Here is a 16,079-nt window from a genome sequence, read left to right on the forward strand (position 1 = left end):
CCCCTGCTCTGGCGGGGGGTGGACTGGGGGAGCTCCAGAGGGCCCTTCCAGCCCTCACCAGTCTGGGGTGCTGTGAAAGCAGTTGCTCTGCATCCCACCGCGCTCTGTGCCATAAAATACCAATTGCCACCATAACACCTTCCAGAAAGCACCACGCAAAACACCCTGACATTGCACCCAGAGAAGCTCCCCTGAGCTTGCAACAGCACCCAGGACACAAGCTATGACCCGCAGACCTCAGAGCTCAGCCCAGAAGGTGGTGAGACCCTCTGCAAAGGCAGAGCTATGGTCCCCAGGCTCGCCGAGCCACCCGCCACCCGCATGGGCAGTGCTCGGTAAAGTGCCACCGCGCCACCAAGCAGGGGATGAAAGTTGCTGGCTATGAGCTGTGAAAAGATCCATCTCCGGCCACTCCCTGAGCTCGTTGTGCTTTGCTTTCCCACAGCACCTCTCTACTTATAGTATACCTCTTATATACCTTATTTACCTCTCTACCTATAGTCCTCTGCGAGACCTCCAGAGCCAGGGAAGTCAGGCGCTTTCCGGTAGAGGGTCCAAGTGTGATGGGACGGGGGTCTGCACCTGCACAGCCAGTAAATACTGGTGTGCTAGAGCTCACTGCTGCGAAAGCCTGATTTCAGATTCAATGATCTCCTCTCTGCGCTGCTGATGGTGACCGTGCCCCATAACCAGAGTCAAAACACAAGCTGTGGAAACGGGCTACAAGCCAGCTCGGAGCTGTTAAAAATAACCAGCTTTGGGGCACGTGGGCTCTTATTTAGATCTGGAACACAACCATCTCGAGGCTAAGCACAGGTTAGGAACTAAGCTGCTGCAAGGCAGTTGTTTGAGGGTCACTCAGTTCAGAAGTGCCATAGCCAGCTGCCGTGGCTGGTTGCCTCTGGGCCACAATGTGCCACGACGTGCTGAGGCTTGCTGGGAGGGAAAGGCAGGGGAAAGAAAACTGGGGAAAGCAAGTATCTCGACTTTAGAACAAAAAAATCATTTTTGTCATCCCCCACATCATAAAGACACAGCCCTGTGTTACTCCGCTTCACAGTTTATATTGCCAAAACGCAATGGTTTGGGGTTTGCTTCTCTCAAAGTCCACCAAGACTGAAACCTGGTGAAAGCAATTTAACCTTGCACTGGCTGCAGGCAAATCGCAGGCGTTAAGGCACTTATTAGTCAGACTAGCCTTTCCTTATGCTAATACCCGAGTCACAAGATTTTGCCACGGGGATTTTGTGGCAGCTTTCAAGGGCAACCGGAGCTGCGCACACTGGCTGCGAGTCTGCGTCAGGAGCCGTCCCGCTTTCGGACTCATCTCCCAAAATGCTCAGCACCTCCGGTGTTCAGGGGATGTTCAGCACAAACCAGTTAGCATTTCCGCAGAGTTAACGTTCCTGTAATTGCTCCGCAGAGGTGCAGCGAGGCCGTTCCCTCAGCAAGGGGAAGCTCTGTGATACTCAACGGACGATGCTACGGAGGTGCCAAGCGTTACCGTCTCCCCGCGTCTCTTCCCCGCCTCCCACCTGCCCAACACTCACCTTAAAAGACTGCACAAAGGTCCAGAGCAAGATGCGGATAGTGTAACCCTGGCGAAGGAGCTTGATAAGTCTGGCTGCCCTGAAGAGCCGCAGGAAGCTGAGGTTGATGAAGTTGTCCTGCGGAAAGTAAAGGTTTTGTGTCCTTCAGAAATTAACGCGATTAGAAACCACAGCCCGCAAAAAAGAAATTAAAATTACCAGCTTCACGATCTAAGCAGCAAATCGGCCACCAGAAAACCTTCCAAAAGAAACATTCGTCAGTGCAGATCACTCCACATGCAGCAAGTATGAGAAAATCCCTCTCCACAAGAGCCCTCCCCTCTGCTACTGGGTCAATGGTAGAAAAGGAAAAGGCCCTTTCACGCTGTCCATGGAGGTCTCGTTTTCTTTGAGGAAGGCAGATTTTTTTCTCCCTCTAAAGACTGGGGGAGAAGTAATGGTGCCATAGTATCATTTTGTAAAGAATGAGGTGGTTTTGAAGTCTTGGTCAGCTCGCTTTCTACAATGAATTGAACTTAAGCCAAGACAGTTGCAAGGGACTGCGGCTATAACCTCTACTGTAACAAAGAAAGGCATTGTCCATGAAGATTAAAACATCCTTGAAAGAATGAGGATGTTTTCTAACCTGGAGATTTTAAATGTTTATACAACATGTGTCTGGACAGGCTTGTCAAGGAGACATGGCACCAGCAAAGCTGTTTGGAAGGTGGATCAATGGCAGTGAATCAATTGGGGAGGTTGAGCATTCAGCAGCAGGAGGGTGCCTTAGGAACCTGCTGATTTTATTATTTTTTTTAAATTATTATTAGATGCGCCTTTGCAGGTGGATCAAAGAACTGCTGGAGACAGATTCTGATTTCCATCTGTTTTGTGTGATTCTCCCCACCCCACACCCCCTTTTTTTTTTTTTCTTTCCTTCAGGGAAAAGAGGTTTCTTGCCCCAATGAGCTAATCTAGAGAGGGTTCTTTCCAAAACAAAACATGCAAAAGCCAGATCCCTCTTGCCCTCCTATTTTAAGGAGATGAAAAATATCCCCCCTTTCCACACTGATTCCAATTCACTTATTTGTGAATCTCTGTTCACAGCCACTTATTTGACTGAGTTTGCTAAAGAGGGAGAGCGTCCCGCTTTAAACTATCAAGCAGTGGAGCGGAAAATATAATCATAAGGAGCTCTCGTTAGTAAAGATGAGCAAAAATAGTCTTTCCCTTATATTATTGTTTTACCAGAAGACACCCTGTCGTATTGAACTGACCCACGGTTCTTGCTCATTTGGCTGCAGAGCTCATGCTGAATTTGAGGGGCTTGTTGGATCTATTCATTTATTTAAATGCCAGCTCAGTTTTGGGGCCATTAGCATCGCATTCCACCAATCCCATCAAAGAGTTCAAGAAATCAGTCTCAGGCATGCACTCGGTTTCTCTCACGTTAAAAACGCAAGCAGCTCAGAGTTAGGCACAGACCGTATATCAGACTCAATCCTCAAATAAAGAGAAAAGAGAAAAGCACAGGTATGTTCAATGAAAGAGCAGACGACACTGAGCTCATTCAAATCAGCAACAGAAAGCAGCTCCGGCAGGCAAAACGCAAGCACGGATTCCCCTGGGTTGGTGAAGGGCAGTAAAACAAGCACTAAGAATTCGACGCTTGTCTCTCGGCATCAGCTTCTGTTTTATTTTTCACCCGGGTTTCGTTCCCTTCACAAAACACGGGCTGAACTCACCTTGGCAGGTAAGGGCTGTACAGGACCCGGGGGGAGAGCCGGACCACGGCTGGATAACCGGGTGCCGTCAGCAGTCTGCTCCTTAAATGACCCGTTCCCAAGTTTAAGGGTTAAAAATTCAGGTTTCACTTAAGAGGTTAAACCTTAACAAAAGGCTTAACCCAGTGCCCATTTTAATCACGGAAAGTTTTCCTACCAGTGGGAACTGGCTCGGACCTTAGGTTCGTGGCGCTCGGGCATCAGGCCAGCAAGTCTGACGTATTATCATCTTCCGAGCAACACTCAAGCCAGATCTTCCCTGGGCACAAGCCTACCGCTCCTCCAAGGAGCACGGGCACAGGCAGTGTCTGCAGGACCCATCTCTCTGCGTATGAACCTGCCGTTTCCCACCTTACTGCAGCTTTAACAGCAAGAACATTGCTTTGCTTCGCTATAATCTCATGCTCAGAGCTGACACGATGCTTAACATCTGCTTGGGTCGGGGCTGACTGCGTGGTCACGCTCAGCACAGCTGTCCCTGTGCTACACGAGGCTTTAGACAGGACCCTCTGTACACATGCGATACAGAACAGGGGCTCAAAACTGTGCAGTTATGTCTATAACGCCCCGCTCCCTGCGTTTTGGAGGGGCAAACAGTCCAAAACCTTTTTTGTTTGGTTTTTGTTTTGTTTTGTTTTGTTGTTTTCCAGCCCCAAACTCTCCCCTGTTAGACCACCGCGCTGCCGTTTCCTAAAGCGCAGCGAAAGCCTCGGCTCCGCGGGGAATCGCTCGCAACCCAGGAAAATCCACCGTCACCGACATGGGCAGACCGTGCGAAGGACCGTTCTCCGCGCCGTTCGTAGGGAGGCAAAATTACACACGCTCGTGATGGACGGAAGGGCTCCGCGTGTGTAACCCTCGGCACACCGCGGAGAAAACCCGTCCTTCGACACCTCAACTCTCCAGGCAGGTATTGGAATTGCATGCAGTTAAAGGGGAAACTCCACATTGCAATATTTCTTGTGTATAACAGCGTTTTCCACCAGTTCTCCTCCCATTTAGCCGCCTCTGTAACGTGTGAGACACACACACGAGCATCATCTGCGTTATCAAGGTCTTTCTTTCGGGGTTTTTGTTTGCTTTTCTGTTGCACAGATGCTAAAGGCCGACCGGTGCTCACAAGATGCACCATGGCTTTAGGATTTTATAAACCTGAGGAATAACAAATTATGTTTGAAAAACCTGTCCAGGCCTCGGGGCACAGCCACCGCTTCCCACGACAGGAGCACGACCAAAGCTCGGCCGGGCGATGCCATTCCTGGAGCAAACTGCAAAGCAGGAGGGAAACGGGAAGAACAGACGTCATGGATGAAGAACTGGCCTTGGCTGCTGTCCTGCCACGGGCAGCCTGCTCTTTTACCCTTTCTTAGGATGTTTTCCATCCTGAAAAGCAGAAAAGCCATGAAAAATAAGGCGTGCTGCTGTTGCTCCAGCATCTTCAGCGGCGGAGTGGTTTCCTCCCCAGCGCAGGAGCTGTGCCTGCTGTCCACAGGGATGCAGAATGAGCTCAGTAGATTTAGTGGTTTGAGTTTTTAAGCCTGAAATGGGAATATGAGGGTTTTATGTCATAGCTGGACACGCTCTGCAGGATTTCGTGAAGACGGCTACATTACGCTGCTGCAAAGCAATAAACGCGGCAGAAGTTGGGCAGCTCATCCCTGCTTCTTCCTGCAGCCCGTTTGCCGAACTCAACCCCCCGAACTTGAAGCTTCAGACTTCTGTCCTCAAAATGAGGGGCTCAGCCAAAGCTGCACAGAGGAGTGAGATCAAGCCAAGAACGGGGTCACTGAGGAAGCTTTGGCGGTTCTCTTCATCTGGCACCAACAAGAATTAACCTGTTCTGCTAAGGAACTGCTGCAGGGGAAATGGTTGTGTTCCCATTGCAACGTCCGTGGCATTGCCAGTACTGAAGAAGAGCTACTGAGTCTTCCACAGGGTCTTGGCTTCCTTTGAAGCTTGAGGAAAGCCCTTGCTGATTTTAAAAGACTGAAGATCTTTGCCACTCTTGTGTCTTGGGGACTCTGCCACTATGTCATATCGCATCCTTTCATCCTCAGCCAAGAGCACTGGAAAAGGATTTTAGAAGCGTGTGATGCTCAGATCTCTCTTTCTTCCCTCCTACCTTTCAACTTCGGTGCTTCTGTTGCAGTCACCGTAGGCGCCCATCATCCGCAGCGGAAGGAGGAAAGCAGCTCCAGAGGGCAACTTGGTGCTCCAAAGACCTAACTGGAATGCCGGGTGATGGAAGGAGCCTGGACCTGCACATCTGCTCGTAAAGAATGCAGTCCTAACAAACTGCAGGATGAGAATCTAAATCTTTAACCTAAACCACGGACAGCACAAGGCCAAAAATTCATCCAAATGGAGATAAGCTGATTTTACCAGTATATTTTTGTGTGCAGAGCTGATGCCAGAGCACTTCTCTCCGCTGCCTGGCCCAGGGGGGAATTGTCCAGAGATGTCCTCACAGCTCCCACACATCTGTAATGCTGCCAGCCACTGCAGCACACGGAGGGTTCCCTTCTCAGATTGCACATTTTAACTTCTACATTGTCATTTTCTTCTTTGCTGTTTCCTAGCGGAAGATTCCTCCCTGTGATGCTCTGCGGGGCAGGGAGCCTATCTGCCGGCTGTCGTGAAGATTCACTCTGATTAGTTTCTTAACAGCAACTGTGCAACAGAAAGTCCAGATGTTAACACGGATCTCAGAGCTGTTGCCGGGTGGCCAGGCGAGTACTTTTCGATAGGCTTATGGTCTCATTTCTGTTATTAACCATAGCCAAGAGAATTAAGAATGGCAGAATATACATATTTTTTAGTTTGTATTTTTCTTTATTCATCCTCTTTAGCTTAATTTATGATTTTCAAAGACAGAGGCTGGTATTACCAAAGGCACCTTTGGAATCAGGCACTGAATTCCCAGCGGGATCTGATTCACAGTGCTTTTCAGCCCTGTTCATGACACAGCTTATGCATTTTACTTGAGATGTTTGCTTTTGCATCCAGGGACCCTGTGTCCACTGGGGTGGCAAAATGCTTCTATATGCTGGTATCACAAAGAGCTTTCAAAATTGAATAAAAATTGCTTTCCTCTGACTTCTCTTTTGATTTGAGGGAAGCGAGTCTGTAATAACTTCAATAATTATTTAATTTTTTTTGCCTTACAATACGGCATAACCCACGGGCTTAAAACAGCTGTAAGGCAATCCTCTTCAAGGTACTGCTTCCCTTTGAGGAAGCTCAACACGCCTCATCGTAAAAGAAAACAAAACTGATTTCTGACATCTGAATTTGGTACCGCCACTTACAAAGCGAAGGCTTTCCCAGCCAGCCAATCTTCTCTACTCCAGGTCATCCAGAAGCATCCTTCCCTCCCCTTCTCATTCAATTTTCCACCAAAATAAAGCAAGTGACAGTCTCCCCTTTACCATTGTCGGGTGTAACAAACAGCGGAGAACGGGCTATTGGTAACTGCGTTTGCCTCACGTCACCAATTAGCCAAGGGTAAGAAGGTGCAGAACAGAAGCCAGTTTTGAGGCACGCTGCAGTGAGGCTTTTTCACCAGTGCAATCGGAAATCTCATCAAAACAAATTAAATTAAAGAAAAACGAGAGAAAATAAAAGCAGAGAATTTAAATAATTGTTTAAATTCAATGAAACCAACCGTGTCCTATATGTGATGTTGTCATGGATGGATATTGGCAAGATTATTTACAAATTTTTTTTTTTTTGAGCAGCAGGTGCACAACATACAGACGGAGACATGGTTTTCGCATTGTATGTTGATTGGATGGCGTGATTCAGCAGGTAGATAAGGAAAATAAAGAACAAAACAGGAAACAAAAGAGAAAATGAGTAATCAGGACAAGCAAAAAAGGAAACTCTGAAAATTTCACTGGAAAAAAACTGTTGGGCTTTTGGGGGTGTTATTTTATGGTAATTATATAAATAAAAAATGCTTCAAACCAAAACAGATTCTGAGATCCTAAAGGTAACACAGACAGTGCAGTAGTTATTTGCATTTCAGTTTGTAATGCAAATTGGGAGACGATTCACAAACACTTCTCAGTATGTTTTTTATATTTCCAGGCAGAGCAATAGATGTCAGTTTGCCATACACCCATTCGGCCTCCTGAGGCCACCTGTGTCCGCAAGGACACCTTCTCCTTAATGCCACTTATTGTACTATTTTGCTTCCGTTACTGGGAGGGTAAAAAACTGACATATGTGTTTTTGCCTAAGGAAATAAAAAAAATAAATATATATATTCCACTGCATTCACAAAGTAAATTACATATGACATGACTACGAAATTAAAATAAAGCAATTAATCAACACATTTCTTTTCCTTTTATCTTTACTTTTCAGTGGGTTACAAGTACGGATGCGGCAAGGCTGGTGGAAGCCTGGTCTCTCAAGACGAGACCGCCCAGGGCGAGCCAGTTTATTTACCTTGGAGAACACTTACAGCTGGAAAACACAGTCACGGAGAAAAGCGGTGCTCCTGCAACTATTTGCGAGCCTGATCTCAAAGCTATCCCCGGAAAGCATCCCCTCCCCGCAAGGAGCCTGAGGGCTTCACGGGTGGCTGTTACGGGGACAGATGGGGACTGACGGTCGAGTTCACGTGGTGGCTGTCGCCTGGGCTTCTCAGCCCCAGAAGCCCTCCCGGCCGAAGGAGTAATTGATAATAGGGCTGAACTGGTAATAACGGGGCTGAAGGCCCAGGGAAGGACTAAGATGGGCTAACACCCAACCATCCTGCTGCTGGAGAGCAGCCCTGAGGAGAAGGACCTGGGGGTGCTGATTGACCAGAAGCTCAACATGAGCCGGCAATGTGTGATCACAGCCCAGAAGGCCAACTGCATCCTGGGCTGCATCAGAAGTGTGGCCAGCAGGGCGAGGGAGGGGATTCTGCCCCTCTGCTCTGCTCTGGTGAGACCCCACCTGGAGTACTGCATCCAGCTCTGGAGTCCTCAACATAAGAAGGACATGGACCTGCTGGAGCATGTCCAGAGGAGAGCCACGAGGATGATCCGAGGGCTTGGGGCATGGAGTGACAGGACGAGGGGGAATGGCTCTAAACTGGAAGAGGGCAGGTTTAGATTAAACATGAGGCAGAAGTTTTTCCCTGTGAGGGTGGTGAGGCACTGGCACAGGTTGTCCAGAGAGGTTGTTGAGGCCCCATCCCTGGAGGTGTTCAAGGCCAGGCTGGAGGTGGCCTTGGGCAACCTGGGCTGGTGGGAGGTGTCCCTGCCCAGGGCAGGGGGGTTGGAGCTCGATGATCTTCAAGGTCCTTTCCAACCTAAACCATTCTATGATTCTAGGATCCCCGCAGCTGCCCATCAGCCGAGCAGAGCCCAGAGCTGAGGAGGGCACGTGGAGAAGAGAGCATCCTCTGTTGGGGACACGGCGCTGAGCGGCAAGGAGTAAAGAGCCACTCTCTCCTCCTGGGTTGTCCTCAGTTCCGTAAGAGGGTGCAGAGAGCTGCTGCACCCCACCGTCACGCACCCAGCCAGAAAGCTGCAGTGGGGTTAAGCACCAGCTGTGGGGCTTTGTGTGGAGCCGATGGCCATCCCGGTCCTGAGCTACTACTCTCCCCTACCTGGAAAAGCGAAGGGTGGAAAACAGTTGGGCAGAGGCAGTGGGATTAAAGACTCAAGGCCGTACACCCGATCTGTGCTCTGCCACTGAGGCACCCACGGCTCCTCACCATGGTCACTGCTCCTTGCAAACACGCTCGCTGGCACTGCATCTGCTCTTTCGGCCCTTTTCTACATTTTTTTTTTAATTGGTTCTAAATTCTGGAAGCATTTAAGTGACTTAGGTGCAACTCCAGTTGAACAAGAGAGTCGGTTATATATTACAAAGATGGTTTAAAGTGTAACCCTTCCAGGTTATACATGCACCGTGCCACTTTTCGGGCAGCAAAACAGTCCTGGTGTTTCCCACGCAGCTTTGGCACACTTTGGGGTTTCCCCATATTGTGACCTATCGCACAGCCGACAAAAGAGGGTCGGAGCAGAGTGCTGGATCCTTCTGCTCGTTTTCCACCCTATGTGCCACAGCCCGTCCGCAGGACTGGGAGCCGAGGAAGGTTCGCAGTGGCAGTGGAGGTCCCGGTACAAGACTATCTCCACCATGTGCCACTGGATGAAGCAAATGAACTACTCCGGGAAAGAAATCCTGAAAGCTGCCGTTATTTGCTGCCGTTAATGATTCTGTTGTAAGTGTAATCTTTGGGGCACCATTGCAAACTCCTACTTGTGTAATTAAACAGTGATTCTGAGATTTGGGCATCAGCATCACCTTTAAGCAAACTAAGCTGCTGACGCCTCTCCAGCAAGCTGTGCACGACACATTTGACCTCTTGGCCCATTGGCGCCAATGGAGATGGATGTGTGTGGCTCAGGGGAGCGCACGCTGGTGGCCACAGGAGCCGTTTGGTGCAGATGAGCGTGCTGCTGCGGGTGGGGGAAGGCTGGAGAGACATCAGAGAGGAGCCGTATGAAAGGAGTCTAGCAAGAAGGTGGAGGGGACCTCTGGGCACTCTGTCTACATGTGGAAAGGAGATGATGGCTACACAGAAATGCCACAGAAGGGGAAGACTCAGAGAGCAGAGCTCAACCAGGTTCATGGACTGAGATAGAGGACCAACAGGTCAGGGGCTGGAGTGGCACTGGGGCCATATGGCTCTTATATTAAAGACATGTTTGTGTTGGACACAGTGCCAGGGCAAGCTGTTGAACTACCTTAGAAAGTCCTGTTGAAGGCTTGACTTAATGGATCTAGTTACGCATAAAGCCAAAGCCTCTCCATTACCACCTGGGAGGACAAGGAGAAGGTATATAAGTGCTTGGGAGCTCAACCCTCTTGGAGTTTACTGGCTGTTTTTAGAGGTAATTCATACTGCTCTTCAAAGGCATCCCCAAATTGCTGCTATTTTGATGCTGGAAACCAGAGGAATTCCTGCGGAGCAGAAGGGTGATGCCGTGAGTCCCAGCACCTTTGAGGTTACTGCATCTGCCTGCGACTCACACGGGGGTATTTGGGAGCACATTTGCTCGCCAGCCCAAAGACCAGGAGAGGGCTGGGGAACCTCTGCCTACACACTAAGCCTCCCACCCCCAACAGTGCCCAAGGATGGCTGCTGCTTCCAAAAACCTGGGGACACGCACGTACAGCTCCAGCCCTGCTGTGGCTTTGCCTTAAATTCAATGACATATCGCAGCCCAACCTGATCGGTCCGTAGCCAATTCCCCAGGTGCCGGACGCCCTCGCTGAGGCTGGGCCACCCCCGAGGGAGCTGGAGGGACAGGCAACGGCCCCTTAACCCAGCAGGGACCACCGTCTGCCCAGCAGGGACCACCATCTGCCCAGCAGGGAATGGGCAACACTGATGGCTGCTCTCTGCCTGCAAAATAGCTGTACAAAGGAGGATTTCAATAAGAGGCGTGTGGGCTTGGTTTTGCGAAGGAGACGCCTTCCTGAAGGAGAAGGTACCAATCTCGGAGAGACCACAAGGTCCCTTACTCCGTGCGAGGTGGCTGTGCTGCTTCCTCCCGGTATAAGTGGCCGAAGGAGGGGTGGAAGAGAAGCGTCAATCTGTTTGTGGCTGACTTGCAAAGGTTTTCATGAATTTTCCAACCAAGGCAAAGGTTTGGGTGCCTGAGTCTGGCAAGAAAGGGTGTCCCACGACAGAGGGAGCGGAGGCAAGCAGGTACCTGCCCCCGGTGCAGTAACGCTCCTGAGCATCCAGAAAAGTGGCAATCAGACCATGTGTTTGATCTGGGCAACTTTACCCTGGCTGCAAGCCATGCGCTGAAAACAAAGGGTAATCTAAAGCCTATGAGATAGGATTCACCAACTGTTAAATGAACACCATTCGTGTGGGGAGTAAAACTTTGGGGGTTTGTGTGTGGGGTTTTTTGTACCAAGGAGTTCAGGTAATAATGCATTTTGTTAGAAACAGTAATATGGTCTTCACCACCAGCTGAATGTCCTCTAAAGAAGCCTGGGGAGCATAGTTCTTAGCACACACAAACCAGATCTATAAGCAAATCCCAGGGACTGAGAAAAAAAAATTATGGCAAAATTCAAATTCATCACATACAAATACAACATCATCAGCTAAAACATGCATTGGGAGAGGAGAGGAGCAATTTCTAAATTGGATAATATCAGGCTGTCAAAGCTTGAGTCAGACATTTGCTGCCCTTATGGAAAAATCCTCTAGAATTTAATGGCAAGCTTGTACACTTCTTGTAATCTACAGGACTTGTTAGCAGGGAGAGAGCAGACATCGTAAAGCTGATTGTTTGTTTTAATAATTGCCCTGCAAAGCTTTTGCGCTCAGAACAGAAATGCACCGTGTTCCCCCAGGCCAGACCATGCAGGATGATGAGTTTCTGGCTGTTTTTCGGTTCCCATCACCTCTCCCCTTCTCAACCCTCTTATCGCCTTCACTCTGCCCCATCACCACGACTGGGTAGGAGCCCCACGGGACAGACGCGCGTGTGTGCCCTGCAAAGCACCTCACACTATAAAACACCCGTCTTCACCAGAATCCTTTTGCTTTTTTCACCCCTATTAAATTCAACAGGATTTTTCCATTAATCGGCAAAACCGGCTCAGGGTTAGAGTTGTTTGCTGAATGGGAAAGAGAGATTGTTTCCTGGCAGAGGCACTAGTACTGTCGTTCTCATCACAGCTTTTTTTTTTTGCGTGAATGTCTTTGGGGCAGACAGCTGTGCTCATCTCCATGGAAAGAGCAGAGCTAAAGGCAATGGGCTGCCGGGTCACCCGAGGACATCATCAGACGATGAGTCCCAGCGGCAGCTCTAGGGAATGAGGCTGGTAGGGAGAAGGTGCAATGTCTTGACAGGGTACAGCTTTGTTGGTAAATGAAGCAAATTGAGCAAACTGTACTTACCGCAATCTCTGTTACTAAAATATCAGTAATACTTCCCAACACTGTTACAAAATCAAAGACATTCCAGGCATCTCGGAAATAATTCTGCCAAATGAAAACACAAGGGGGATAGAGGGATCCATGGGTTATTTTCTTTTTTTTTTTTTTTTCATTTGTTTGTTCTTTTAAATGCGTGCCATGAAATACAAGCATTTCACGTACGTAGAGAGGAAACAGTTGAAAGTAAACAAGGAAGGCACATACCAGCACACCAAAGGCAATGATCTTCAGCACACATTCCATTGAAAACATGGATGTAAACACAATATTCAGGCATTTCAACATTTCTTCATATGCTTCTGGAGCATCATAGAACTAAACCAGGATGGAAGAAAGGCTGTTACTGGAAGATCGCTTACAGAATAAAACCTTCCCAGCTGACTTGCCTGACTCTTGCTCATTTTAGGGCCAGATTTTGCGCTCGCTTTAAGCAAGACTTGGGGTTACAATATGGTTATTCATGCCACTCCAGAAGCGCACCATTGTCTACACACTACCTCAGTGGGGTAGCTGGGGATACAACCAGGATGGGGAGACTGCTCTGGTGTCCGTCTCCCTGCAAGCAGAGCATGGACCGGGAGGGAGGAAGGGCATTTTCAAAACCAGAGGACAAAGGCAGAACTGTGTTTCGTCCCAGCAGACCCTAAGAATATGGTGACCCCTTGAGTGTGAAGATACTCTAAGATTAGGCAAGGGATAGGGGGGAACATCATCCACAATATCCAGCCATCCGCATCTCCTCCGTTTGGGCACCGTGGATCACGTCCCAGAAGCCTGACGCTGCTGCAAATTGGAGTGATTTCCCCGGGATGGCTGGATGTCGAACATCCCCAAGAAGCGACCCTGCTCTGCAGCAGGAAGCCCGGGCTGAGCCGGCAGCTCCAGACCTGCAGAGACCAGTTCCCATCCCAGTGGCCATACGCTGAAGGGTCTACGAGCCAAACCAGCGATGCATAGGGGAATCCCACTCGTGGGATCTCACCGCAACTAAGCCAATTCCCTTTGGGGACCAAAGGAATCCCACAAGGCCTCTAAAAACAACATCAGGCAGTTGAGAAGTGGCGATTACTCCTGCCGATCCCCCCCCGGCTCTCAGGTTGAGACTACAAAGCCTCTCCAGCAAACATCCACTAGCCCAAAATTGCAAAGATTCAGTAACAGCCCACTAACCTTCATCATTAGGACAATGGTATTGAGTGCAATCATGACCATGATAAAATACTCAAAGGGAGGGGACACCACAAATTTCCACATCTTGTACTGAAAAGACTGCTTGTTCTGAGGCATGTAGCGGGTCAGTGGCTTGGCACTTATGGCGAAGTCTATGCAGGCCCTCTACAAAACAAAAACGGGATGAAAAGAATACAAAAAAAGGGCTGGCAGTCTCTGTCACTTGGGATGTTGTTGGGAGAGTGAGCAGAGCATTTAGTGGAGGATGGTATTTCTGTTTCTCCCACACAATGCAAGCACTGACCACCCCTGTAAAATCCATCCCAGGATCCCCAAATTATAATCGCTTTTGGACACTCGCTAAAATATTAACCCCCCCAACACTCCGACGGCCCTCTGCAATCCTCGGAGACAGCCTTCCGTCCCAGCCCTGCTCCCGGTACGTCCCGATCCCTTCCTGCTTAGGGAAGGGAGTTATCAATCCACAGGTTCACTTCAGAAAACACTCTGCCAATTCCTCCTGGTATGTAATCATAGAAACCGGAGGATTGGTAAAGATGCTATCTGTGCTTAAAAAAAAAGTATTGTGAAACCCCGTTGTGTTCTCACACACAGCAAAACCTGTCGAGCTAATAACACTTCATAAAACGTGAACTGAACTCTACCAATAAATTATCCAACAAATATTACTGGGTGAACTCTCAAAGACCCCCTTAGTTGGCTATTGCTGTTCACGTTATTGTGAGTATAAAACTGTGCTAACAACTAATTTCTACCCATAAGAAGTTTTCATTCTGGAGCATTTTCTCATCTTGGATTAAATTAGTGCAAAAATATTTTCTGCTCAGTTGAAAAATAGCGTGGGTAAAGCATCTCTAAATATTCTGCTTTATTTTGGACTTTTTGTTCATATAGACAAACAGTGCACTAATTAATAATTGATTAAAAAGTCATCTCTTTTCATCAGAAATCAGGTTCCAGTTTCAAAATAAACGAAAAGAGATGGTTCTTCTTACAAGAGGTCACTGAGGCTGTGGGACCCCAGATGAAGGATGTTGCGGATGCTAAAAATCTGCATGGGTTCGGGAGGAAACTGGATACGTTCATGGAAGAAAGATACACAGATGCCGCTAACTAAAGGAAAAAACACGGCCAACTCAGGAGGTTCCTGAGGTGCAAACGATGGTATTTGCTAGGGCATTAAAGAAAAGCCTCATACATACTTGCCCTGGTCTTACACCCTTCCCAAGGCATCTACTTTCAGCTGCCGCCAGGAGGACATCACCTCAGCCAGGCACAAAACCAGGCTGGTGAGAGGAGCGTTCCTCCGGGGAGCTGTGCCAACTGCAGTTCGGTTTGCTTTCCGACGACTGCCCTCTAAAAGGCCAAAGATTTCCATCTCCTTTCACACCTACACGCCTGAGCTGACATGCGAGCCCATCTTCACTTGGAAGCGGAGGTGCGGTCCATGGGGACGTGTGACAGCACTTACTAACGCGCAGCACCCAGGGGCTCTCCCTGGGTTTCGCTTTTATGCAAAAGCTGAAACACTCCGTCCTTTGTTTGGTCTCTACACCACACCCCCTCGGGCAGCGGCTGCTCTAAAGCCCCCCACGGCACGGGAGGGGGCTTCCACGGGCACCGAGGTGCTCTGAGCCCCCCCAGGCGCTAACTCCAGATTCAGAAGAGGCGGGTACCTCGTTTTTCTCGAGGCTGCACTCTGACATCACTTTATCTCCTTGCTCTTGGAAGGTGATGATGATTAACGCCACAAAGATGTTCACAAAGAAAAAAGGGAAGACAACAAAATACACCACGTAAAAGATAGACATTTCCATTCGGTAGCCAGGGCTGGGACCCTGTTCCTCGTAGGTAGCATCCACCGAGTGCTTCAGCACACTGCAATCAAGCGCAAAGAGAGAAGAAAAGTCAATGAAATCAGTGTGAAGCACCAATGACACCCCAATAGTCACTCACTGGCCTTCACTCACGCGGAGGGTTTTCCACATATGCTCAGGTCAAACTCACTCCCACCTCCATGCCTGGGAAAGAGTTTTCCTTGAGGATATTTTTAGGGAAAACCTTGCTGTTTTCACCATTCTGCAGAATGGTGGAGATTTGCTACGTACAGATCCACTTATCCCCCTGGCCAAGGGGAGAGGATACAGTTAGATCTGGCTTCTCTTCTCTGGTTGACGGGGATGAAGTAAGGGTGGGAAAAGAAAGGTGTTGATGACCTCCAAGTAGGGGAACACAGTGAGGGACTGGAGAAGGGAGAGCGATGCTGTATGTTTTATTCTTTATTTTATGAAATAGCTGAAACACGGAGAACAGGGAAGGCCCGTCACAGGGAAACCTTGACCGTGAATTGTACTCCACGTGTCCCAGCAGAAAAGTGTGCCAAAATAAAGTCATATGCTGAAGAGCGGATATAATTTTGGGACTGTCATACCCAGCATTCTTTCAGCATAGGTCACAATACTTTTTCCCCTTATTGTCTTACATTCCCGTTATCAGTTTTACACCTGAGAAAGGTGTGCGAGTCCAAAAGACTGGAGCAAGAAATCTGTTAAGTACTGAAAACTGCCTAAGCATCCCTTGTGTGAGCTCAGAAGAACGCCGAGA

General features: G+C 48.8%; 1 protein-coding gene across 1 annotated transcript in view; it reads right to left on the reverse strand.

Annotated features, from left to right (window-relative positions):
• CACNA1B (calcium channel, voltage-dependent, N type, alpha 1B subunit) overlaps positions 1 to 16,079 on the reverse strand; it is a 424,961-nt gene that overhangs the window by 158,841 nt on the left and 250,041 nt on the right. The window contains 6 exon segments of the mRNA XM_009888006.1: positions 1,551 to 1,667; positions 6,978 to 6,983; positions 12,246 to 12,329; positions 12,489 to 12,599; positions 13,455 to 13,619; positions 15,152 to 15,353. Of these exon segments, the coding sequence (XP_009886308.1) occupies positions 1,551 to 1,667; positions 6,978 to 6,983; positions 12,246 to 12,329; positions 12,489 to 12,599; positions 13,455 to 13,619; positions 15,152 to 15,353 (685 nt within the window).

This window comes from Charadrius vociferus, unplaced genomic scaffold (genome assembly GCF_000708025.1).
Source record: "Charadrius vociferus isolate BGI_N301 unplaced genomic scaffold, ASM70802v2 scaffold1040, whole genome shotgun sequence".
Taxonomy (NCBI): domain Eukaryota; kingdom Metazoa; phylum Chordata; class Aves; order Charadriiformes; family Charadriidae; genus Charadrius; species Charadrius vociferus.